The sequence below is a fragment of the Stegostoma tigrinum genome, chromosome 21 (genome assembly GCF_030684315.1).
Source record: "Stegostoma tigrinum isolate sSteTig4 chromosome 21, sSteTig4.hap1, whole genome shotgun sequence".
Classification (NCBI taxonomy): domain Eukaryota; kingdom Metazoa; phylum Chordata; class Chondrichthyes; order Orectolobiformes; family Stegostomatidae; genus Stegostoma; species Stegostoma tigrinum.
The window spans coordinates 8,282,128-8,309,000 of NC_081374.1; the positions used below are offsets into that span (position 1 = coordinate 8,282,128).

At 46.1% G+C, this 26,873-nt stretch overlaps 1 protein-coding gene across 1 annotated transcript in view; it reads right to left on the reverse strand.

Moving 5' to 3' along the window:
* LOC125462650 (uncharacterized) overlaps positions 1 to 26,873 on the reverse strand; it is a 69,732-nt gene that overhangs the window by 38,547 nt on the left and 4,312 nt on the right. Inside the window, exons 2-7 of the mRNA XM_059653207.1 lie at positions 21,694 to 21,718; positions 19,772 to 19,897; positions 16,576 to 16,694; positions 16,068 to 16,179; positions 7,930 to 7,977; positions 73 to 212 (exon numbers count right to left, since the gene is read on the reverse strand). Of these exons, the coding sequence (XP_059509190.1) occupies positions 73 to 212; positions 7,930 to 7,977; positions 16,068 to 16,179; positions 16,576 to 16,694; positions 19,772 to 19,897; positions 21,694 to 21,718 (570 nt within the window). The remainder of the gene's footprint in view (positions 1 to 72; positions 213 to 7,929; positions 7,978 to 16,067; positions 16,180 to 16,575; positions 16,695 to 19,771; positions 19,898 to 21,693; positions 21,719 to 26,873) is intronic.

Below are 26,873 nucleotides of genomic sequence, written 5' to 3' on the forward strand. Positions count from 1 at the left end.
CCAGAACATTCCACCTGGAATTTGTCATCTAAGGAAGGTGTTAGCTCTTAGAAAGAATGACTGCGCACTTACTGCAAAGTTGTGAGCCTCTTCAGTGCTGCAGAACCGGCTCTTCCAGATACAGAGATACACCAAGTACTCGAGGTTGCGATGGGAGCTGCTGTAGGTCACCGTAAAGTCCGTGTTGTTCAGAATACAGTGAACAGTGATCTCTGGAGAGCAAGAATTTAAATTACACAACCACATTACAACAATTTCCAGCAGGCGGTGGTCTTCAGTCCATCTAACCGTCCTACCCCAAATTATGGCTATGGATGTAAAGTCCCTCATGGGTAGTGACGCAACACAAAAACAATGACATTGATGTAGAAAATCAGTCATGCCCTTATTGAAAGATCCAACAGGTTAGTGAAGTCATATCTAGAGACTGTACCCCACAGTTGTAGACCCTCAACCAGCCCCTGACAGCAACCCTATCAAAACACCTATGTGACAATTCTCCGTCCATCTAACAAGCTGCGAGGAAGGGAATAAGAATTTACAATGTCGGAAATGACGGTTACTTTCAAAACAAATCAATGTGAACATTTTTAATCAACCTGTTCAGTTATGCTACAACACACCTCAGGGGCAGGTGGAACTTGAAACAGGACCTCCTGGCTCAGAGATAGGGACATCTTCACTGTACCACGAGAGTCCCAGTGAGCCAACATATGCTTCAGATATAACAGACAGCACAGCAGCACTTTGCAAGGCTAGCTTTTGTAATTGGGTGATTGGGTTAATTTGGTGGTTTGTCAGTCATAGACTCATAGAGGTCAACAGCAAAAGGCCCTTCAGCCCATCCAAACCTGCACCAGTCACAAAAAAGCACTTACCTATTTGAAGAGATAATGGGAACTGCAGATGCTGGAGATTCCAAGATAATAAAATGTGAGGCTGGATGAACACAGCAGGCCAAGCAGCATCTCAGGAGCACAAAAGCTGACGTTTCGGGCCTAGACCGTTCATCAGAGAGGGGGATGGGGGGAGGGAACTGGAATAAATAGGGAGAGAGGGGGAGGCGGACCGAAGATGGAGAGTAGAGTTGCAATGGGAGAGAGATTCCCTGAGGTTGGTCCGGAGGGAGGAGGGTAACTTCTTCAGGTTAGGCATCCCTGGAAGAGGCCTACCGCCTCCTCGATCATGACCCCACACCCGAGCACCAAACCATCATCTCCAACACCATTCACGACCTCATCACCTCAGGGGACCTCCCACCCACAGCCTCCAACCTCATTGTTCCCCAACCCCGCATGGCCCGTTTCTATCTCCTTCCCAAAATCCACAAACCTGCCTGCCCTGGTCGACCCATCGTCTCAGCCTGCTCCTGCCCCACCGAACTCAGCTCCACCTATCTGGACTCCATTTTCTCCCCTTTGGTCCAGGAATTCCCCACCTACGTCCGTGACACCACCCACGCCCTCCACCTCCTCCAGGACTTCCAATTCCCTGGCCCCCAACACCTCATATTCACCATGGACGTCCAGTCCCTGTACACCTGCATTCCGCATGGAGATGGCCTCAAGGACCTCCGCTTCTTCCTGTCCCGCAGGCCCGACCAGGCCCCCTCCACCGACACTCTCATCCGCCTAGCTGAACTCGTCCCCACACTCAACAACTTCTCTTTTGACTCCTCCCACTTCCTACAGACTAAGGGGGTGGCCATGGGCACCCGCATGGGCCCCAGCTATGCCTGCCTCTTTGTACGTTACGTGGAACAGTCCCTCTTCCGCACCTACACAGGCCCCAAACCCCACCTCTTCCTCCGGTACATTGATGACTGTATCGGCGCCGCCTCTTGCTCCCCAGAGGAGCTCGAACAGTTCATCCACTTCACCAACACCTTCCACCCCAACCTTCAGTTCACCTGGGCCATCTCCAGCACATCCCTCACCTTCCTGGACCTCTCAGTCTCCATCTCAGGCAACCAGCTTGTAACTGATGTCCATTTCAAACCCACCGACTCCCACAGCTACCTAGAATACACCTCCTCCCACCCGCCCTCCTGCAAAAATTCCATCCCCTATTCCCAATTCCTCCGCCTCCGCCGCATCTGCTCCCACGATAAGACATTCCACTCCCGCACATCCCAGGTGTCCAAGTTCTTTAAGGACCGCAACTTTCCCCCCACGGTGATCGAGAACGCCCTTGACCGCGTCTCCCGCATTTCCCGCGACACATCCCTCACACCCCGCCCCCGCCACAACCGCCCCAAGAGGATCCCCCTCGTTCTCACACACCACCCTACCAACCTCCGGATACAACGCATTATCCTCCGACACTTCCGCCATTTACAATCCGACCCCACCACCCAAAACATTTTTCCATCCCCTCCCCTGTCTGCTTTCCGGAGAGACCACTCTCTCCGTGACTCCCTTGTTCGCTCCACACTGCCCTCCAACCCCACCACACCCGGCACCTTCCCCTGCAACCGCAGGAAATGCTACACTTGTCCCCACACCTCCTCCCTCACCCCCATCCCAGGCCCCAAGATGACATTCCACATTAAGCAGAGGTTCACCTGCACATCTGCCAATGTGGTATACTGCATCCACTGTACCCGGTGCGGCTTCCTCTACATTGGGGAAACCAAGCGGAGGCTTGGGGACCGCTTTGCAGAACACCTCCGCTCAGTTCACAACAAACAACTGCACGTCCCAGTCGCAAACCATTTCCACTCCCCCTCCCATTCTCTAGATGACATGTCCATCATGGGCCTCCTGCACTGCCACAATGATGCCACCCGAAGGTTGCAGGAACAGCAACTCATATTCCGCCTGGGAACCCTGCAGCCATATGGTATCAATGTGGACTTCACCAGTTTCAAAATCTCCCCTTCCCCTACTGCATCCCTAAACCAGCCCAGTTCATCCCCTCCCCCCACTGCACCACACAACCAGCCCAGCTCTTCCCCCCCACCCACTGCATCCCAAAACCAGTCCAACCTGTCTCTGCCTCCGTAACCGGTTCTTCCTCTCACCCATCCCTTCCTCCCACCCCAAGCCGCACCCCCAGCTACCTACTAACCTCATCCCACCTCCTTGACCTGTCCGTCTTCCCTGGACTGACCTATCCCCTCCCTACGTCCCCACCTACACTCTCTCCACCTATCTTCTTTACTCTCCATCTTCGGTCCGCCTCCCCCTCTCTCCCTATTTATTCCAGTTCCCTCCCCCCATCCCCCTCTCTGATGAAGGGTCTAGGCCCGAAACGTCAGCTTTTGTGCTCCTGAGATGCTGCTTGGCCTGCTGTGTTCATCCAGCCTCACATTTTATTAACTTACCTATTTGAATCCCATTTTCCAGCACTTGGCCCACAGCTTTGCATGCCTTGGCATCACAAGTGCCACACCTAAATACCTCTTCAAAGTTGAGGGTTTCCACCTCTACCACCCTTACAGGCAGTGAGTTCCAGATTCCCACCACCCTCTGGGTGAGAGGTTCTTTCCTCACGTCCCCTGTAAACATTCTGTCTCTTCTCTTAAATCTATGTCCACTCTGCATTGGTCCCTCCATCAATAATAACTTCCCTATCTATGCCCCTCAGAATCCTGTACATCTTGCTTATTAAAATATAACGGACAAGAGCTGGCTTTTTCCTACTAAGTGGAATTATTAGGATGGAGAGACGGCAGGGTGGTGTTTGTATTGAAATATGCAATACAGATGAATAATTGTGGAAGTCAGACTGACTCCTGCAGTGACATTTTAACTTTATGTTTTTTTCTATTTTGGGACCTGTACGGCAGGCCACAGAATCCCCCTTCTCTGTCAGGAAGTCTCAACGTCTCAGCTGATTCTGGGGATGTAAACGTGGGAACAGTCATAAGCAAAAGACTGGCAGAAATACAGTCTCAGCGTCTCCATCTTCTGATGATTTCATAAACTTCATTCAAATAGTTTTATAATTATGCTGTGATAATGGGAACTGCAGATGCTGGAGAATCCAAGATAATAAAATGTGAGGCTGGATGAACACAGCAGGCCCAGCAACATCTCAGGAGCACAAAAGCTGACATTTCGGGCCTAGACCATTCATCAGAGAGGGGGATGGGGAGAGGGAACTGGAATAAATAGGGAGAGAGGGGGAGGCGGACCGAAGATGGAGAGAAAAGAAGATAGGTGGAGAGGAGAGTATAGGTGGGGAGGTGGGGAGGGGATAGGTCAGTCCAGGGAAGACGGACAGTTCAAGGAGATGGGATGAGGTTAGTAGGTAGGAGATGGAGGTGCGGCTTGGGGTGGGAGGAAGGGATGGGTGAGAGGAAGAAAAGGTTAGTGGGGGCAGAGACAGGCTGGACTGGTTTTGGGATTCAGTGGGTGGAGGGCAAGAGATGGGCTGGTTGTGTGGTGCAGTGGGGGGAGGGGACGAACTGGGCTGGTTTTGGGATGCAGTGGGGGAAGGGGAGATTTTGAAGCTGGTGAAGTCCACATTGATACCATTGGGCTGCAGGGTTCCCAAGCGGAATATGAGTTGCTGTTCCTGCAACCTTCGGGTGGCATCATTGTGGCACTGCAGGAGGCCCATGATGGGCATGTCATCTAAAGAACGGGAGGGGGAGTGAAAATGGTTTGCGACTGGGAGGTGCAGTTGTTTATTGTGAACCGAGCGGAGGTATTCTGTAAAGCGGTCCCCAAGCCTCCGCTTGGTTTCCCCAATGTAGAGGAAGCCCCACCCTTGTCTGCTTACCAGAGAGACCACGCTCTCCGTAACTCCCTTGTTCGATCCACACTGCCCTCCAACCCCACCACACCCGGCACCTTCCCCTGCAACCGCAGGAAATGCTACACTTGTCCCCACACCTCCTCCCTCACCCCTATCCCAGGCCCCAAGATGACTTTCCATATTAAGCAGAGGTTCACCTGCACATCTGCCAATGTGGTATACTGCATCCATTGTACCCGGTGTGGCTTCCTCTACACTGGGGAATCCAAGCGGAGGCTTGGGGACCGCTTTACAGAACACCTCCGCTCGGTTCGCAATAAACAACTGCACCTCCCAGTCGCAAACCATTTCCACTCCCCCTCCCATTCTTTAGATGACATGCCCATCATGGGCCTCCTGCAGTGCCACAATGATGCCACCCGAAGGTTGCAGGAACAGCAACTCATATTCCGCTTGGGAACCCTGCAGCCTAATGGTATCAATGTGGACTTCACCAGCTTCAAAATCTCCCCTTCCCCCACCGCATCCCAAAACCAGCCCAGTTCATCCCCTCCACCCACTGCACCACACAACCAGCCCAGCTCTTCCCCCCCACCCACTGCATCCCAAAACCAGTCCAACCTGTCCCTGCCTGCCTAACCTGTTCTTCCTCTCACCCATCCCTTCCTCCCACCCCAAGCCACACCCCCATCTACCTACTCACCTCATCCCACCTCCTTGACCTGTCCGTCTTCCCTGGACTGACCTATCCCCTCCCTACCTCCCCACCTATACTCTCTCCACCTATCTTCTTTACTCTCCATCTTCGGTCCGCCTCCCCCTCTCTCCCTATTTATTCCAGTTCCCTCTCCCCATCCCCCTCTCTGATGAAGGGTCTAGGCCCGAAACGTCAGCTTTTGTGCTCCTGGGATGCTGCTTGGCCTGCTGTGTTCATCCAGCCTCACATTTCATTATCTTATAATTATGCTATTGGCTTACATTGAACGTTCAGCACAGAAAGAGGCCCCTTAATGCTCATGCTACACACAACCTATTCCCATCTGTCTTTATTTTATCCCAACAATATAGCCCTGTGTTCCTTTCTCCCTCAAATGTTTATCCAGATTCCCTTTAAATGTATTTAGACTATTCACTTCATAAGCTACAGTGGTGGTGAGATCCAAATTCGCCACATTCTGTCTATCTAATATTTATGAGGCAGTATTTGGACACCATCACAAATGGAATCATAGGAGAAGCATTTAGCCTTGCAATAATCAGGACAGAATAGCAAGAATACTCAATTCCAAAGGCGACAAGAACTTGTACTGCTTCAGATGAGAATACTGACTAGATAGCGTATGGAGTCTGATTCAGTTTAATGATGAAATGGGGTGTAACATAGCTATCCTGTGAGATAATGGCTGCTCTGATCAGAACATTGCTTGCTACACCTCAAAGAAATCCATGAATAGCCCTGTTATGTTTGACACGGAAAAGTGCCCAGCAAACCTCAGATCACCTGAATGACAAGATGTCCCAAAATGGGCCAGCATGGGGGCTTGGTGGCCAGCACTGCTGCATTTCGGAGCGAGGGACCTGGGTTCAATTCAGCCTTGGCTGACTGTCTGTGTAGAGTTTGCACATTCTCCCTCTGCCTGTGTGGGTTTGCTCCAGTTTCCTCCCACAGCTCAAAGATGTGCATTTAGGTGGATTGGCCATGCTAAATTACCCATAGCATCCAGGATGCGATTAGCCATGGGAAATCCAGGGCCACAGGGACGGGGTAGATCTGGGAGGGATGCTCTTTAGAGGGTCAGTTTGCACTCAATGGGCTGAATGGCCTGCTTCAACACTGTAGGGATTCTATGAAAATTTTGATCAACAGGTGGAACTAGTTATTTCACTCTGGGACTTTGCACTCATAACACGAGTGATAATTTCCATCAGCTAAATGCTGCCCTCGTGCCAATAAGATGTTCAGCCTTGTCATGCAAATCAGTCAAGTGGAATATGAATTTCAGTGATGGTATAATGCCAGGTATGCCAGTCATACATCCTGTACCTGGTATATTGCATCAAACAGAACGTCCCTTCAGCGGCTCACAACATACACATTGGTTATATTCAAACTGACCAGGCTGGCAAAACAATAAAGCAGTGTTCAACATTAAATACGCCCACATGATTGATGTGACCACTTGCCAAACACAAGTCCTAGAGGTTAGGTGGATTGGCCATGCTAAATTGTCTATAGTGGCCAGCGATGTGCAGGCTGGGTGGGATAGCCATAGGAAAATATAGAGTAATAGGGTTAGGGTGGGGGGATGGGTCTAGGTGGGATGTTCTTCAGCTACCACTCAAATTCCACTTGCCAACCAACCAGCACCCTCTTCTGATATGGTATAAATTGTTGTTCCCTTCTAGTATCTTGGTATCTTTGAAATTCTGTCCTGATCAGTGTGGGTCAACAGTATCTGTTTCTTCAGTAATGCTAATGGTTTATGTTACCAAGTGACCATAAATGGAAGAGGAAGGGTCACTGGACCCAAAACGTTAACTCTGTTTTATCCTTCACAGATGCTGCTGACCTCCTGAGCTTTTCCAGCAACTTTGTTTTTGCTCCTGATTTACAGCATCCACAATTCTGTTGGTTTTTATTTACTATAAATGGAAACATCTTCTACTGGTCAAAGCTCATTCAGAAGCTTAAAGATAAGAACAACTTATATTCATGCAGCACCTTTAGCATAATTAAACCTCTCAAGGCGTTTTGCGGGAGCTTTACAAAGCAACATATGACACGGGTTCACTCAGGGAAGGAGGTATTAGGTCAGATGATCAAAAGGTTGTTTTGTAAAGTTCTAGAGCTAGTAGGAACTGCAGATGCTGGAGAATCTGAGATTTTTCTGAAGAAGGGTCTCGGCCCGAAACATCAACCTTCCTGCTCCTCTGATGCTGCTTGACCTGCTGTGTTCATCCAGCTCCACAACTTGTTATCTTTGTAAAGTTTTGTTTTGGAGGAACGTTTTAAGACTCAAAAAGACCCACCGCCTGTTTAATCTCTTTGAATGAGTATCTTTCTCATCCTTGTGAGATTTTACTTTAATCAGTGCCTCAGATACCCTTTATACAATGTGAAGACCTGACACCAGCGGTGAGCAGGACTCAGCAGAATCTGATCAAGACTTTCACTGAGGAGGGGCCATACATTCCACACAATAAATATTCCAGTTTCCTCCCTACCTGGACAGTAGTCTCCAGAGTATCTTTTCATCACCGGATTGTTACAATCTAAGAACAAGAGGAATAGTGTCACTGGAAGATTGCAGATAAATCTGAAATTTAAGGTTCATTACAACTGAGATATACTAAGACACAGTTGGTTTAAGTTTTCTTGGTGAAGTTGTTTATTCCAGGGAACTGCATGTAAGCCTTCACACTCCCTCATGCTCTCACTCACACTTCTCATTCCTCCACTTCCATCTCCTCTTTCTTACTCCCTCACACTCCCTCATGCTCTCACACACACTTCTCATTCCTCCATTTCCATCTCCTCTTTCTTACGCCTTCACACTCCCTCATGCTCTCACACACACTTCTCATTCCTCCATTTCCATCTCCTCTTTCTTACTCCTTCACACTCCCTCATGCTCTCACACACACTTCTCATTCCTCCATTTCCATCTCCTCTTACGCCTTCACACTCCCTCATGCTCTCACACACACTTCTCATTCCTCCATTTCCATCTCCTCTTACTTCTTCACACTTCCTAATGCTCTCACACACATTTCTCATTCCTCCCTTTCCATCTCCTCTTACTTACTCCCTCACACTCCCTTATGCTCTCACACACACTTCTCATTCCTCCACTTCCATCTCCTCTTATGTACTCCCTCACACTCCCTCATGCTCTCACCCACACCTCACATTCCTCCATTTCCATCTCCTCTTACTTACTCCCTCACACTCCCTCAAGGTAATTAGCCAGGCCCTGAAATGTCCCTGCAAAGGTATAAACAGAGAACTGGAAATTCACTCACATATGAGAAATTAGAGGGCGATTTAAAAGGTGAAGGATTCCATGGAAACCAGGTTCTGCCTCAAACTCTTACCAGCCCTGAATAGGAATCTTTCTTTCTTTAAATTCAGGAATCTTGAGGGCAAATTTCACCCACTCTTACAATCACTACTACTGCCCCCCCCCCCCCCCACCCCCGCAAACAACATCCTGCTGCCATGTTGTGATTTAGAATCTCCAACGGCATTAATTACTGACACCAGGCACCCCCTTCGGGATCTCCATGTGAGGTTTTTGCACAGGCTGTGTCAGTCAATTGAGAGATCCCAGAGAAAGTTCCCCTCACGTTGATCTCATACATACCTTTTAGCACTTCAACATGATCACATCCCATCCTCAACTCTCTCAAAGATTTCGGAGTCTGCAACCTCTCCTCATAGCCCAGCTAGCTGGAAACGGAATTTCCCAGGATGAAGTGAGAAATTGTTCCAATGATGGCCTTGAATGTAATTAGCACCATTACATATGTTTATTGGACAGGACCCAGCTCAAGGCGAACAGTTGTGGCTGGTTATGCAGGAACATAACATCTGTAAAGCCCCGATTTAACCACATCCTGATGACAGTGTTCAGTTCTGGGAATCATACTTCCGGAAAAATCTGGAGTTGCAGGTAAGACAGGGTGGTGAAGACAGCATTTGGCACACTTGCCTTCACTGGTCAGGAAATCGACTATAGGAGTTGGGACATCATGTTGCGGCTGTACAGGAAACTAGTGAGGCCATTCTTAGAATACTGAGTACAATTCAGGTCACCCTACTAGAGGAAGAATGTTAAACTTGAGAGGGTGCAGTAAATATTTAGAAGAATGTGGCCAAGACTAAAGAGTTTGAGCTATAGGGAGGGTTGAATAGACTGGGACTTTTAAGACATAAGCAGAGGGGTGACCTAATGGAGGTTTATAAAATTACAGGTAGTTCTCCTATAACACGATAGTTAGATTCTTGTGTGACCTTGTGCTATAGAAAACCACTATAGAAAATTGTGTTACTGGGAAATCGCTATACCTATACAGTGGAAAGTTCACATTATCCAAACAACATCCACTGCTCATCAGAGATAACAACATATAGAGCTGGATGAACACAACAGGCCAAGCAGCATCAGAGGAGCAGGAAGGCTGATATTTTGGGCCTAGGCCCTTCTTCCGAAACGTCAGCCTTCCTGCTCCTCTGATGCTGCATGGCCAGCTGTGTTCATCCAGTTCTACACCTTGTTATCTCAGATACTCCAGCATCTGCAGTTCCTACTTCCACTGTTCATCAGTTGCATTACAGCCAATTTGCATTAATAAAACACGCATTATAGCAGAAAAATCTGTGCTCCCATTCCATGCCCTGTCTCCTCAACTCTGCCTTGCACCTCGACTTTATACAAAGTAAATTCACCACAGTCTCACTCTCTAAATCAGACAGCGATGGATGAACCTGCCACAGGTGAGGAGAGAGTTGAAGATGAGTCCTTCACAGCTGGTGCAGGAATTGAACCCACACTGTTGGAATCCCTCTGTATCACAAACCAGTTGTCCGGCCAACTGAGCTTTCTATAACATTTATTTAAAAATGGGCATTTACTCACCAACAGTTTTTGGCCATGGAATTGGAATTTCTATGTGAGCTTGTCACAGGGTACAACCGGAGCCGACAACAGTCATATCAATATTCATATATTTATAGACTAAGACCCAAAAGTCAACTTATTTTGTAGAACTACAGAAAGTTGTTAACACAGCCCACACCATCATGGAAGCCAAGCTCCCATCCACGGACTCCACCTACACTTCTTATTGCTGCAGAAAGTCAGCCAACATCATCAAAGACACCTCCCATCTTAGTAATACTCTCCTGCAATCTCTTCCATCAGGCAGAAGATACAGAAGCCTAAACACATGCACCAGCAGGTTCAAGAACAGCTTCTTCCCTGCTGTTATTAGACTGAATGGATCTCTTTAATTTCAAATCGAATGTTGATCTTGCTTTTTTGCACCTCCTGTGCAGCTATAACCTTGTATACTTCGCTCTGTCTAAACATCCTATGATCTGTATGTCCTTGTATGTTATGATGTGTCTGTACTACATACAAAACTCAACTTTTCACTGCTCTTGGTTCCATGTGACAACCATAAATCAAATCAAATTAAATCAAGAAGCACCATTGGATCCAAGCTCCATTTTCCTGCCTAAAGAGTGATATCTTCCTGTAATTTTCATCATATAAAGATGATAAATTATGCTCTCTGGTGCTGATCTGGTGCTGTCTTGACATTTTCTCTGTCTCCTCACCAGCCTTCACCTTCCCATAGTTTTTCAACGTGTTTTGGTTTTGAATTTTGAAAATATAGCCACCCTAATAACCACATCTGGAATTAAAAAAGATAGCCCTAGTAATGGTGATCATAAAACTACCTTATTGTTCTAAAAACATATCCTTCAGTAACATTCCTCAGGTAAGGAAGTCTGCTCTCCTTATCCAATCTGATCTTTCAGTGAGTCCACACCCACAGTGCTCTAGTTACTCTGATGTGGCTTAGCAAGCCATTCAGCAGGGCCAACTAGAATCATCATAAAATCGCTACAGTGTGGAAACAGGCCCTTTGGCCCAACTAGTCCACACTGATCCTCTAGGGACAGGTAATAATGGCCAGGCTTAATAGTGACTCTGAAATACCATGGGTGAATAAAAAATAAAATGGTTGCTTGAATCTGCTCTGAAATTCTTTCAGATTGTAGATGGTTTATCTCATCTTCACTTTCCTGATCTTTGCCCACTTCCCTTGGCTGCTTTGCTATCTTCAATTTTCATTGTTTCATAATTTGCTGGTCACACTTTAAGCAGACTAGAACCTTAGCTCTGAAATAACCAACGCCACTCTCCAAAATGTAAACCCCTCCACCCCCCTCCCCTCTCTTTCTTAAATAAAGCTACCTTTCCTATGCACCGTTAGAACACCTGTTCTAATACTCCCTTGTGCGGCTTGATTTCAATTTTTGTTTGGCACACCCCTGCAGAACACATTGGAATACCTCTTACAGGCACTATGTGAATGCAAGTTATTGTTTGTCCCACACAGGTCCAAAACCTTGGGGTGTAGCCGGTGAGATCATCGAAGGGGCCTCCAATTTCATGCTTCACTCAAATGTCATTAATCGAGGGTAGTTGACTCCAAGTTAAAGAAATAATTATGCGGAGAGGCGATTCAAAGATTGGTCAATAGAAGGAAGTTTTAAACTGCGCCTTACAGGAGGAAAACAAAGTAGAGAGGCAGTAACATTTAGGCAAGGGAATTTCACAGGCACAGGCCCATGAAGCCACCAATAGTAAGACAAAAAAGTGGCCAATGCACAAGACACCTGTGATGATAGAACACAGGGGCCTCCAAAAGTTATAGGTTACAGAGATGAGGTTGGAAGTGAAGCCATGGACGGTTTTAAACATGAGGGTCAAGAGGCTTACTAAGCAGGAACCAATGTAGATCAGCATGCATGGGAACTTGATATCTATTAAGATGCATTTTCCCTGTTACTCTGACCTGTGCTTGCCCCAGGCTCATATTGATGAGCTGGTATTTGAAATGTGGTAACATAACTTAAGATTAACTTTAATTTCACTCCATCCCTCATCAGCTCACATGGTGTGCCCTCTCCAAGATGAAGGGCACCAGCTCACCAAGGCTCATTAAAAAGCACCTTCTGAATCTGTCAATTCTACCATCTAGAATGACAAGGACAACAGAGATATGGGAACACCACTGCTAACAAGTTCCCTTCCGAGCTACTCACCATCCTGACTTGGAAATATATCCCTGTTCCTTCAGTGCCACTGGGTCAAAATCCTGCAATTCCGTCCCTAAGGGCATTGTGGTTCTACCTACAGCACATGGACTGCAGCGGCTCAAAAAGGCAGCTCGCGACAACCTTGTCAACAGCAACTAGGGATGGGCAATAAATGCCGGCCCAGCCAGCGACACCTATGCCCCACAAAAGAGTGACTTGGCTCTGAGGTAATCTCAATTCTTGGCATGCTATATATAAAGTTAGTTGAGTTTGTTGATGGGCTGAGAAAGGTTGTGATAAGATCAGAAACATTTCAATACTTGTAAAACCTGTCTGACTATTAATTATTAAGTTGAAGTGTTTACTCTGTGTTTGCTTGAAACCATGCATGAGACGACAGTAGCAATTTAAATGTCTACTTAATATTGGATGGAACCCAACATTCTATCCTGGATACATATATTGCATGCAAAATTTCCAGACACAGACCAGAAACATATTGGCAGAGAAAACCAACAACATGAATGTATACAGTATCATATTTCTAACAGAGTAAAATTATCCAACAGTGCTTTAAATAGCATACAATCTAAACAACAGCAACTAGAAGATATTTTATGAATACCATGCGTTCGTACTGAAGTGCAATCAATCATGTTATTCCAATAGTTTAATTTTGGAATAACTGCACAACCTAACGCAAACAGATGTTTGAACATTGTTCTTCCCAAACTAACTTCAGTCAGAGAGGTTCAGCCTTAAATGTTTTGTGTACAAGTAAAAATAGGTAAAAGAACTGCATTTATACAGTGCTTTTCCTGAACTCTGCACACTTCAAAGTGCTTTAGTGCCAAGGAACTCTTTTCAAATGTAATCACTGCTGTGATGGAGGAGATGCAGCAGTCAATTGTGCACAGCAAGTTCCCACAAACAGCAATGAGGTCATGTTAGACATATGGAGTTTGTCTTGTTGATTGAGGCTTATGTATCGTCAGGGCACTGGGGAGAGATTCCCTCCTAAAATAACTCCAAGGAGGCAGCTATCCCATCACCAAGGCACCTTTAATTTACATGTGCATAGTCCATGGACTCTGACTAGCTTGCTCAGAACTCGTTTCTAGAGTGAGGAGACTCTCTGAGGTTCCTGTTTAGACCTGTCAGCCAGGGCTCCACAATTGGCCCAGGTTAACAGCTCCAATCAAGGGCCTCATAGTCAATGAGATCCACTTGGTCCTCATTCCAATCACTACATCTTCTTTTCTTCAAAACAGTTCCTTTACATACATGAAAGCAGACAGATAGGCCATAAGGCTATCAGAAATAGGAACTGGAGTATGCCATTCAGCCCCTTCAGCCTGCTCTGCCATTTACTAGAATCATGACTGATCCAACGCTCCTCATGTCTACTTTTCTGCCCTTTCCCACAAATCCTTGATTCCCATATTGACTAAGAATCTAACTCAACCATAAATATGCCCCACAGATGTCTGTGGCAAAGAGTTCCAAATGGCAAGGAGGCCCAGACAGAGTGTGGTTTAGCAGCTCCTCTAAAAAATAGCACCGCTTCCTTAGCACTGTGCTGACTTGGCTTTTATACTGAAAGCCTGAAACCGGAGACTCCAAGAGTTCTACCAACTGAGCCATTGCTGAGAGTTCATTCCCCTGCTGCGACCAATTGCATTTTTTGGGGAGACCTAGCAGTGGTGTTAGGCTTTCTATCTATCCTACAGTATCCAGAACCTCCAAGAATGGAAAATTAATCTCTCAGGCACAGTGCCAACCTGATAGGAAGAAGTGCAGAGCCTACAGCATGAGGTGTGTGTGGAAGTAGTACAGGTGAAACTGCAGGCCAATGCATCATTACACTCGACCCAGTCTTTAGATAATAAATTATCATTTTGTATTCGAGAACTTGAGTAGATGCTGGAAACTGACATATGAACGGTTCCTGGACTTACAAAAAGCTGCTTTCCAGTGTCCTGCATTGTGTCTCAACTTGTGTACAATTAACTTACAAAAGGATTGGAGAACAGAAGCCATTTGCAGCCCGGGAACCACCTGCATTTTGCTGAGGCCTTTCATCATGAACATGTCAGAACAATTTGCAAGAACACCAGTTCAAGGTGATAATGTTGATGCAAATGCTGGCTTTCCCCCTGATTGGTATTCTTGTGAATTGACTTGATGAGTGCAAGATGAAAAACTTTGCTAAAATGTGTCTTTTTATGATGATACTCAAATTCAATGAGATGGCAGGCTGCCGGCATGTGATCAGATGTCACATGATTGATTCGTTCCACGCCAATTTCACAGAGCTGGATCATTCCTTGGTCAGGTGGATACTGCCTGGAGGTGGGGATATTCGGGGTACTGGGGACAGGGGCTGTGCCATTTTTTGAAACTTTTACCTGATTCAGGCGAGATGGGCTGAATAGTTTCCTTCTCAGCTGGATCAGTTCACTTCTCTAAATGCCACATATGACTAGATACCACACAATGAAATGACACAACCCGATGTCACCCCCTTAGCATCGTATGGTCCAATGTTATGACCAATACGTCCACTCGACTGACTGAATACAATGTGGGAAAAGTGTGAAGTTGTGCACTTTGGTAGGAAGAGACGCATTGACTATTTTCTATTTTCTACTTTCTAAAAATTCAGAAATCTGAAGTGCAAAGGTACTTGGGAGTCCTAGACCGAGATTTTCTTACGGTAAACTTGCAGATTGAGTTGGTAGTTAGGAAGGCAAATGCAATGTTGGCATTTATTTTGAGAGGACTAGAATATAAAACCAGGGATGTACTTCTGACGCTTTATAAAGCTCTGGTCAGGCCATGCTTCGAGTCGTGTGAGCAATTTTGGGCCCTATTCCTCAGGAAGGATGTACTGGCCCTGGAGCAGGTCCAGAGGAGGTTCACGAGAATGGCCCCAGGAATGAAAGGCTTAACACATGAAGAATGTTTGAGGACTCTGGCTCTAGACTCGTTAGAGTTTAGAAGGATGAACGGGGATCTTATTGAAACTTACAGAATACTGAACAGTCTGGACAGAGTGGATGTTGGGAAGATATTTCCATTGCCAGGAGAGACCAGGACCTGAGGTTACAACCTTAGGGTAAAGGAAAGACCCTCCAGAACAGAGATAAAGAGAAACTTCTTCAGCCAGAGAGTAGTAAATTTATGGAATTCATTGCCACAGAAGACTGTAGAGGCCATTGACATTGAGTAGATAGGTTCTTGATTGCCAACGGATCAAGGGTTACTGGAAGAAGGCAGGAGAATGGAGTTGAGAAACTTATCTGCCATGCTTTAATGGTGGAGCAGACTCGATGGGCCGAATGGCCTAAATTCTGCTCATATATCTTATGGTCTATGATCTTATTGTGATTGTTTGTCACATGCAAGGTGCCTTCAATTGACAGTCCAGGGACATGCCTAAATAAATATTGTAACCTGACTTTGCTCAGTTCAGGGACTGAAGATATTTGTTGTTAAAAGTGTTCAGATCCAGTCTTGAGACTCTCACCTGGTAAGCGAATATTCTTCACCAGGACCTCTGTGGGTGGGATGCTGTAGATATTAATGGACAGAAGCTGTGCAGGTTTCAGCCGATGGCAGCTGTGATATGTCAGACTCCACTAGGACAGAAAAGATTACAGATCACGTCAGGCCTCCTCTCTTCTAATTTACCAAAATACCAAACCCGGGTTGGATTCCATCGTCAGGTGACATTCTCCCTGTGTCTGTGTGGGTCCCCGCTGGGTGCTCCGGCTTCCTCCCACAGACCAATGATATGCTGGTTAGGTGGATTGTCCGTGCTAAATTGCCCATAGTGTTCCGGGATGGTTATAGAACAGTGGATGGGGCTGTGCGGGATGCACTTCACAGGGCCAGTATGGACCTGATGGGCCAGAAAGCCTGCTTCCACACTGTTGGAATTCCATGAGCGTGTCAATGAGCCGAAGGTGTGCTATAGCTACCCACTGAGAGAACAGGAGGCAGAGAAATGAATCAATAAAGGAATTGCTACTGACCAGTTCTCCTTTGTAGTTAGTCTGTGCTGGGAATCCATTGATGTACCAGTATGTTACACACTGTACCGAGCCCACTTGAGAAATGGCAATCACCGTCTTATTGATGGAAATTAGATTTGCTAAGAAGAAAAGTTTGAAAGCCAGTGAGAGAGGATTTTATCTGGTCATTCTCCTTTATTTCATTCTCTCCCGTTCAATCACCTGACTGTTCCACCTTGGGAGTCTCACATCCTCGCTCAGGCTGGAACAAAATTCGGGAAAGAAGCTGCTTTTTCCGTGTCTATCTCCTCACCTCTACCTCTCATCCCATTCATGTCCACGGCTGTGAATCTTTACAACTTATCTGTGAATGCTCAGTCTCTGAGTACGGTCGAGACTGGCAGCAATAGGATTCTGGATAATAAGTGAATCAAGGATCTGGGGATTGGACGGGAAAGTAGAGTCGATGTAGCAGCTCAGTCAAGGTCTTCTTAAGTTAAGGAGCAGGCTCAAGGAGCTGGCTTCTGGGCCTATTTGTACATTCTTACATTAGATTGACATCCTGTGGGAAATCAGTGTGGAGTTCAAAGCTCAGTTCTGACTTTGCCTGAATGACGAGGATCATGAAGGCAGCAGAGTAACCTGCCATGTCTACTGAACATTACATACCCACCTCAACATTCCAACTACCTTCTGTAGAGAGATCAGTGGTTTCAAGGTGTCCAGGGTGCCTGAGGCAATGTTTTGCCCTGGTGGCGGGAGGTCAATTTTGGTGCAGCGCAGTGGACTGCGAGCCCATTGTGGGGGAGAGTGAGAGAGAGAGCTGGGGAGAGTGACAGCATGAGGGGGAGAGAGAGAGAGAGAAGAGAGCCCAGCGTGAAGGAGATCGAGCCCAATCCAGAGGAGAGTGAGCCTGAAGTTTTGCAGAACCTGTGGTGGTATTGAGTACTGAGAAGATCAAACCTTTGCGGGGAGTGTGAGCCCAGTATGGCTAGCACTTAAGAAGGGACTGTTGTGTTGAACTTGTAACTTTATTTCTTTATTTTTCTACTTTATACTAAAAAAGGACTTTAATGTTGAATTTTAAACTTTATTTCCTTATTTTTCTACTTTGTCCCTGAGATTTTGTATCTGTGTACCTTGGTATCTAAGATGGTGCCAGGAAAGGCAACATTGTACACTTTTCACTGTATTCCCGCATCCCTGTACTGATATATGTGACAGTAACATCTAAGTCTAATTCTAATTCTCATTCTCATTCTAATTGCACCATTCTCTGAAGTTACTGAGTAAAGTACAAAGAAAGCAAAGACAAAAGTTGCTGGAGAAACTCAGCAGGTCTGGCAGCATCTGTGGAGTGAGAAAGCAAAGCTAATGCTTCGAGTCCAGTGACCCTTTATCAGAACTGAATAAGCGTAAAGTAAGTAGTGTTGGGTGGCGGGATTCGGGTCACAGACCAGCGTTTAAACTTGGGCAGGGATTGGAAATGCTCTGCAATAGTAAGAGATGCTGGAGAGATTCTAGGCCCTTGGTGAAGTCACAAGCAGACAGGGTAGCGATGGAGGTGTTTGGTATACTTGCCTTTATTGGTCAGTACATTGAGAATAGGAGTTAAGAGGTTATGTTGCAGCTGTACGGGACATTGGTTAGGCCACTTTTGAAATACTGCATTCAATTCTGGTCCCTCTGCTAGAAATGATGCCGTGAAACTTGAAAGGGTTCAGAAAAGATCTACAAGGATGTTGCCAGAGTTGAAGGGCTTGAGCTACAGGGAGAGGCTGAATAGGCTGGGGCTATTTTCCCTGGAGTGTCGGAGGCTGAGAGGTAACTTTATAGAGGTTTATAAAATCATGAGGGGCAAGGATAGGGTGAAAAGCCAAGTTCTTTTTCCCAGAGTAGGGGAGTCGAAAACCAGAGGGCATAGGTTTAAGGTGAGAGGGGAAAGATTTAAAAGGGGCCTCAGCGGCAACTTTTTCATACAGAGGATGGTGCGTATATGGAACAATTTGCCAGATAAGGTGGTGGAGGCTGGTACAATTACAGCATTTAAAAGGCATCTGGGTGGGTACAAGAATAGGAAGGGTTCAGAGGGATAAAGGCCAAATGCTGGCAAATGGGACTAGATTAATTTAGGATATCTGGTCAGCATGGATGAGATGGGCCAAAGGATCTGTTCCCCTGCTGTACATCTCCATGACTCTAATTGTCATAACCGAGAAATCTGTTCAAGGACAATTGGGATGGGCAACAAATTTTCTCCCTGTCGGTAATGCCCATAGCCAAGGAAGGAACAAAGAAAAGAAAATGACAGGCTACACTAAAAAAAAGTAACATCTATTACATTCCACAATGCACAACATATTAAAGACAATGAACAACGTTGTCACCTTTAGCAGAAGGAGGTCATCCAGCTCATTGTGCCTGCACTCGCTCATCAAAACAGCATCAGTACCTCATGCCAAACTCTTTCTTTTTCCCCTATTTTGTTGCACCTGTAGTGCCGGGGGGTCATGCCTGAAGTTGGTGGGTTGACGTTGAAATAACTCCACAGAGGCTGATATCCTATCACCAAGTCACCCTTTACTTGCACGTGGAGAGTCCTTGACACAGGTCCAGCTCCCTGAGAGCCAGCTGTCAGAGTGAACAGAACTCCTTCTGATTACATGTGTCAGCCAGTGCTTCCTGATTGACAGTCCCAATCAGGGAACTCATATTGTATGAGGTCCACCTGGCTGACCTGGTTACAATCACTACAGGAGTATCTAGACAAAGGTAATGTGAATATTTGGATTGCAAGGAATTCGGCAAATTTGTAGCAAGATGTGTAGGTGACATTTGGAAAGGCTTCTTCTTTATATCATTTTGGGGAGGACGGTGGTATAGTGGGTTGGGAATCCCAAGACCCAGGACCATGAGCTAGTGATACAGGTTCAAATCCCATCCGTGATGCTGACAAATTTCAAATCCAATGGGTATGTATAGAATATAAAGATCAGCTCAGAATTGGGCCCAAATCATGACAATGGTCATTGATCACTAATGCTCTTTAGGAAAGGAACTTTTGCCTTGGCTTCAGATCCACAACAATGTGGTGGACCATTAACATTCCCCTGAAGAAGCCTAACAATCCAACTGGCTGAAAGGCAAATAGGGATGGGCATCAAATGCTGGTTTCTCATGTCCTGTGAGAGAATGAAGGGAGAGAGAAATGGTTTACCATCAGCTGAATAGGTGAAGTTGATCTCTAGCACTGGTCCGACCCCCTTCAGCAGAACAATGTGTATATCCATGTTTCGAGGTGGTGAGAGAAGCCAAGTGTCATGGTACTTGGGCAGACAGTTGCCTAGTGAAATAAAGACAAAAAGGTCAAACAGGAGTGTTTGATCCTCACTCAAGTGCAACCTTAAACCCCTCCCCGTTGCTTAGACTAGATTTGCATTCCCACAAGGCTAGATAACAGTGTGACTGAATTATGAGGTTCAAAATAACCATTAGAAGGGGGCATAATTTTAAAATCAAGAGTTAGGATCAGAATTGCACCTCTTCACGAAAAATATCTTGAGGTCCAGAACTCTCTCCCACAAAAAGGCTGTTGATGAGCCAATTGAAAATGTCAAAACTGAATCTCTTGGATTTTTGTTGGATCAGGGTAATAAAGAATATTCATTGATTGATTTGTTGTTGTCACATAGAATAGAATAGGATCCCTAGAGCATGGAAACAGGCCATTTGGCCCCATAAGTGCACACTGATGCTCTAAAGAGCATCCCACCCCGACCCATTCTCCTACCCTCTCTCCTGTAACCCTGCATTTCCAATGGCTAACACAACTAACCTCCACATCCCTGAACACTATGGGTAATTTAGTATGGCCAATCAAACTGACTTGCATATGTTTGGACTGTGGGGGAAACCAGAGCACCTGTTGGAAATGTGCAAACTCCACATAGACATGTACTACAATACAGTGAAAAGTGTTGTTATGCATGCTATTCAGTCAGATGGTACAAGCATAGTGCATCAGGGTCATAGAACAGCATGCAGTGTACAGTGTTACAGCTGCAAAAGAAGGTGCAGAGGGACCAATAATAACGCTTGAGAGGTCTGTTCAAAAGTCTGATAACTGTGGGAAAGAAGCTGTTCTTGAATCTGTTGGTTTTAAAAATATTTTTATATCTTCTGCCCAGCAGAAGAGGGTGGAAGAGAGTATAATTGATTAGATTCCCTACAGTGTGGAAACAGGCCCTTTGGCCCAACAAGTCTATACCGCCCCTTGAAGCATCCCACTCAGACCCATCCGCCTAATATGCCACACACCCCTGAACACTACGGGCAATTTAGCATAGCCAATCCACTTAGCCTGCACATCTTTGGACTGTGGGAGGAAACCGGAGCACCCGGAGGGAACCCACGCAGACACGGGGAGAATGTGCAAACTCCACACAGACAGTCACCTGAGGCTGGAAGCGAACCCGTGTCCCTGGCGCTGTGAGGCTGCAGTGCTAACCACTGAGCCACCGTGTCACCCTACTATTTAGGTGGGAGGGGACTTTGATTATATTGGTGATAATGGGAACTGCAGATGCTGGAGAATCCAAGATAATAAAATGTGAGGCTGGATGAACACAGCAGGCCAAGCAGCATCTCAGGAGCACAAAAGCTGACGGGTCTAGGCCTGAAACGTCAGCTTTTGTGCTCCTGAGATGCTGCTTGGCCTGCTGTGTTCATCCAGCTCCACACTTTGTTATCTTGGATTCTCTATGTATCTCCCCTGTTTCACGGACAGCAAGTAAGTCACTTTCAGACACTCCATCATCTCCTTTTGTGGTGAAACACACTTCTTAGGAGTTGCTTCCTTGCTTGATTTTGCTCACGTTCCCTTTCTGCTGATCATTTTATTAGTGATTCTGATAAAGAGAAGGCTCTCTTAATTTCACTAGAAATGATGTGTGAATGTGAGGTAATGTAAAACAGCTGGCGAATCTCTCACTGGCTTTTCTCTGAGTGAGAATGAGAATTGGGTGAGAATTTAATATGAACAGGTGTGTATTCTTCAACCTCAATGTTTGACAGAGTAATTAACCCCATATTATTTTTACGAAGAAAAGAAAGTGTAAATAAGCTCACTGCCAAACCTACCTTTAATAACACGGCAGGGAAGATTCTGTAAAGACACAAATGACAGCCAGCATGTTAGATCTATTACAACTCTCAGTTCTCCATTTATTCCAGACTGTATCCATTAGTCAGGGCTTTACCTATTGGCTAGGGTGTGGGAGTTCAGCGACACATTGTTGAAATCATCAAGTATTTTTACTCGCTCAAGAGTATGGGGTGTCACTAGCTAAGCCAGCATTTATTGCCCATCCCCGGGTTCCCTTGGGTGCTTTAGAGTTTACAAATAGCAAAGACTTGCATTTGCGTAGCACCTTTCTTTACAGTGGATGTCTCAAGGTTCTTTGCAGCCAATGAAGCATATGCACTGCTATAATGGAGGGAGCACAGCAGCAGATAAGTGCACAGTGAACCATCCATTATTTCATTACACCATTTGTGCTCAATAGCAGCAGTGTGTACGATCTACACAATGCACGAGCTCACCAAGGCTCCTTCAGCAGCACCTCACAAGCCTGTGTGACCTTTACCATCTGGAAGGACAAGGGCCATAAATATGTGGGGACTCCCCCTGCGAGTTCCCCTCCAAGCCACTCACCATCCTGAACTCCCCTCCTCAACACAGTGGGTTTATCTAGTATACGGGCTGCAGTGGTTCAAGAAGGCAGCTCACCAACACCTTCTCAAAGGCAACTAAGGATGGACAATAAATGCTGGGCCAGCCAGCGATGCCCATATCCAGTGAAAAGAAGACTTTTAAAACATGTCTCATGCTTTGACCCCGATCTGGCCGTCCAGCCAAAAGGGAGAGAGGAAAGTGGACATTGCTGGTGATGCTCACATTCTGTGAACAAACAAGGGACGAAAGCACCTGAGCCCACACAGTGCTGTTATAGCTAACACCATGATTGAGAAAGCAGTAGTCTATCTGTCACCTTTTACATTCTCTTACTGACACGTACATAGGACTTGTGGTAACTTCTTAAAATTTGGTAGCTGTGAAAAGAATTCAACTGGATTACAGTGCTACATTTGGAGAGTTCAACACAGCCATGATGGGCCAATTGGCCTCCTACTATGTTGTAATTTCCATGCCTGTTAACAGGATATGATTTGATTTGACCTGGGCTTTTCTCTTTTGCAGCGGTTAAGAGAGAACTGCGAAAGCTCCTTAATCAGAATACAAGGAGTGTCTACATAAATATCCAATTTAGGACTAGCTGTTGGAAAATTCACTTAACATCAGAGGAAATATGAAAACATTCCCATTCTCAATTTCCAAGAGAATGACAATTTAAGAAAATTTCATTGCAATACAGAAGTATATGTGTATAAGCTATTCGGCCTGGTTTTTGGGAACAATGTGGTCCAAGTAATTTGTGTTTCAGTGAAGGGAGCAGTTAGGGGGGTGAGATTTCTATCAGAAGGTTTAGGATGATGGAAGTAAAGGACAAAGATCAATCCAGAGTGACGTAACTATAATTAACTGATGAAGATCTGACTTCAATGGGACAACTTTTAGAATACTGCTTTCAAATGTGGGTTCCCTGCTGCAGGTTAGATGCTGATAAATTTGAGAGCATTCAGAAAAGATTTAAAAAGATGTTGCCGGGATTGAAGGGGCTCAGGTTAAAAGGTAAGAAGACAAAGATTTAAAAGGAACGTGAGATAACAAGGTGTAGAGCTGGATGAACACACTAGGCTAAGCAGCAACAGAGCAGCACGAAAGCTGACGTTTCGGGTCTAGACCCTTCCTCAGAAATGGGGGAGGGCAAGGGGATTCTGAAATGAATAGGGAGAGAGGGGGAGGTGGATAGAAGATGGATAGAGGAGAAGATAGGTGGAGAGGAGACAGACTGGTCAAAGGGGCGGGATGGAGCCAGTAAAGGTGAGTGTAGGTGGGGAGTTAGGGAGGGGATCGGTCAGTCCAGGGAAGACGGACAGGTCAAGGGGGCGGGATGAGGTTGGTTGGTAGGAGATGAGGGTGGGGTTTGAGGTGGGAGGAGGGGTCAGGTGAGCGGAAGGATAGGTTTGGGAGGTGGTGACGAGCTGGGCTGGTTCTGGGATGCAGGAGGGGGAGAGTAGATTTTGGCGCTTGTGAAATCCACATTGATACCATTGGGCTGCAGGGTTCCCAAGCGGAATGTGAGGTGCTGTTCCTGCAACCTTCGGGTGGCATCATTATGCAATGCAGGAGGCCCAGGAGGGACATGTCATCTGAGGAATGGGAGGGGGAGTTGAAATAGTTCGTGACTGGGAGGTGCAGTTGTTTGTCGCAAACCAAGTGTAGGTGTTCCTCTGTTTGGTTTCCCCAGTGTAGAGGAGGCCACATCGGGAACAGCGGATACAGTATACCATATTAGCAGATGTGCAGGTGAACAACTGTTTGATGTGAAAGGTCTTCTTGGGGCCTGGGATGGGCATGAGGGAGGAGGTGTAGGGGCAGCACTTCCTGTGGTTGCAGAGAAAAGTGCCGGGTGTGGCGGGGCTGGGAGCGGACAAGGGAGTCGCGGAGAGAGTGGTCCCTCTGGAAAGCAGATAAGGGTGGGGAGAGCAAAATGTCTTTGGTGGTGGGGTTGGATTGCAGATGGCAGAAGTGTCGGAAGCTGGATCCGGAGGTTGGTGGGATGGTGCGTGAGGATGAGGGGGATTCTGTTTTGGTTGTTATTGTGGGGAGGTGGGTGTGAGGGATGAGTTGTGGGTAATGTGAGAGACATGGTTGAGGGTGTTTTCAACCACTGTGGAGGGAGGGGAAGTTGTGGTCCTTAAAAAAATGAGTCCATCCTGGGCCTCATGCAGTGCCACAATGATGCCACCCGAAGGTTGCAGGAACAGCAACTCATATTTCGCTTGGGAATCCTGCAGCCCAATGGCAGCAATGTGGACTTCACCAGCTTCAAAATCTCCCCTCCCCCGACCACATCCAAAAACCAGCCCAGCCATCCCTGCCTCCCCAACCTATTCTTCCTCCCATCTATCCACTCCTCCCACCTCAAGCTCAACCCCATCTCCTACCTACCAGCCTCATCCCACCTCCTTGACCTGTCCATCCTCCCTGGACTGACCTTCCCCTCCTGAACTCCCACCTACACTCACCTTTACTGGCTCCATCCCCGCCTCTTTGACCAGTCTGTCTCCTCTCCACCTATCTTCTCCTTTATCCACCTTCCATCCACCTCCCCCTCTCTCCCTATTCACTTCAGAATTCCCTTCCCCTCCCCCATTTTTGAAGAACGGTCCAGACCCAAAACATCAGCTTTTGTGTTCCTCTGATGCTGCTTGGCCTGCTGTGTTCATCCAGCTCTACACCTTGTTATCTCAGATTCTCCAGCATCTGCAGTTCCTCCTATTTTTGAATCACTTTATAAGGAACCTAAGGGGCAACTTTTTCGCACAGAGGCTGGTGCATGTACGTAATGAACTGCCAGAGGAAGTAGTGATGACTGGTACAATTACAACATTTAAAAAGCATCTGGAGGGGTACATGAATCAGAAGCATTTAGGGGGATATGGGCCAAATGCTGGTAAATGGGTCTAGATGAAATTAGGATATCTTGTGTTTCCGTGTTGTACAATTCTATGCCTCTATGACATTCAAAGAAAAGATGGTTGAAACACAGCTGAAGTGTATTCCATCAAAAGGAAAAGGCATAGCAATCAAATCCAACCGTCCCTGGGTGAAAAAATGAGATACAGATTAAGATAAAGCAGAAAAAACTGTGCATATGAAAAGCGCCAGGTAGAAAATATGATTGAGAAAAAGGTGAGTGCAGAAAGTTCAAAAGGGAGGTGAAAATGTGAACAAAAGTAGTAAAGAGGGATTATGAATAGAGATCAGCAGTGAGAGGAATTCCGAAGTCTTCTATTGGCACCTAAATAGTAAAAATGTAATAGAATAAGGTAATAGAATGGGGCAATTAGGGATCACAAAGTGGGAGGCAGAGGTTGAGATATTAAATTGATATTCTGCATCTGTCTTCAATGAGAAAGGTGACGCTGCCTGGGCCATGGTGAGGGAACTCATTCACTGAAAGGGTTTAAAATTGGTGAGGAGATATAGGATAGGGTGTCTGTGTTTAAAGTTGACAAAACATTGGGACCAGATGAGATGCATTCAAGAATATTGAAGGAAGTGTGTGGAAATTACAGAGCTACTGGTAATTATCTTCCAACTATGACGAGATATGTTGCATACCTGGATGAGATCTCTTCTTCTAAACTGCAGCCTAACTGCTCAAACCATCCTCATAAGGCACACCCCTTATCTCTGGAATCAGTCTAGGAGAAACGTTATCACACTGTGAATAGTTAGGGACAGGAGAGTTCTGCTGCGAAGTATGGGGGTGGCAGGTTCAATTGGGACATGGAGGAGGGTTTTGGATGAATATTTAAGCAGGGTTATGGGGAAAAGCCAGTTCAGAGGCACTAAATCATAATGCTCATTCAGAGAGGTAGTGCAGATATGATGGCTTGAATGGGCTCCTTCTGTACAATTCTCTGATTTGGGATAAACATATTGTCACAGAACATAGAACAATATAGAATAGGAATGGGGCCTTAAGCCCACAATGCCTGTGTCATCCATGATGCCATTCTAAATAAGCTCATCTGCCTGTACATGGTCTACATCCCTCTATTCTCTGTCTGTTCATGTGTCTGTCTAAACACCTCTTAAACTTTGATATGTATCTGCTTCTACCACTTCCTCGGAAGTGTGTTCTGAGCACCTGCCACTCTTTGTGTAAAAATCTTCCCTTGCACATCTCCCTTAAACTTTTCTTCTTCACCATAAACCCAGTTTATGACATCTCATATGTGACTAGCCATCCTATCCAACTCTCTCCATTTTATATATTGCTATTACGTTGCCCCTCAGCCTCTGACACTAGTGAAAACAATCTAGTTTGCCCTCCCTCTTCTTGTAGCTAATACACTCCAATCTAGGTAAGATCCTGGTAAATGTCTTCTGCACCCTCTCCAAAGCTCACATCCTTCGTGGCTGCCATAATTGCAGACAATACTCAAAATGTGGCCTGACTAAAGTCTTATACTGCTGCAACATGACTCTCCAACTTTTATATTCAATGCCCCAACCAACGAAGGCAAGCATGCCATATGCCTTCTCTACCACCTTATCAACTTTTGTTGCTACTTTCAGGGAGCTATGCACTTGGACCCCGAGATCCCTCTGTATACCAGTGCTC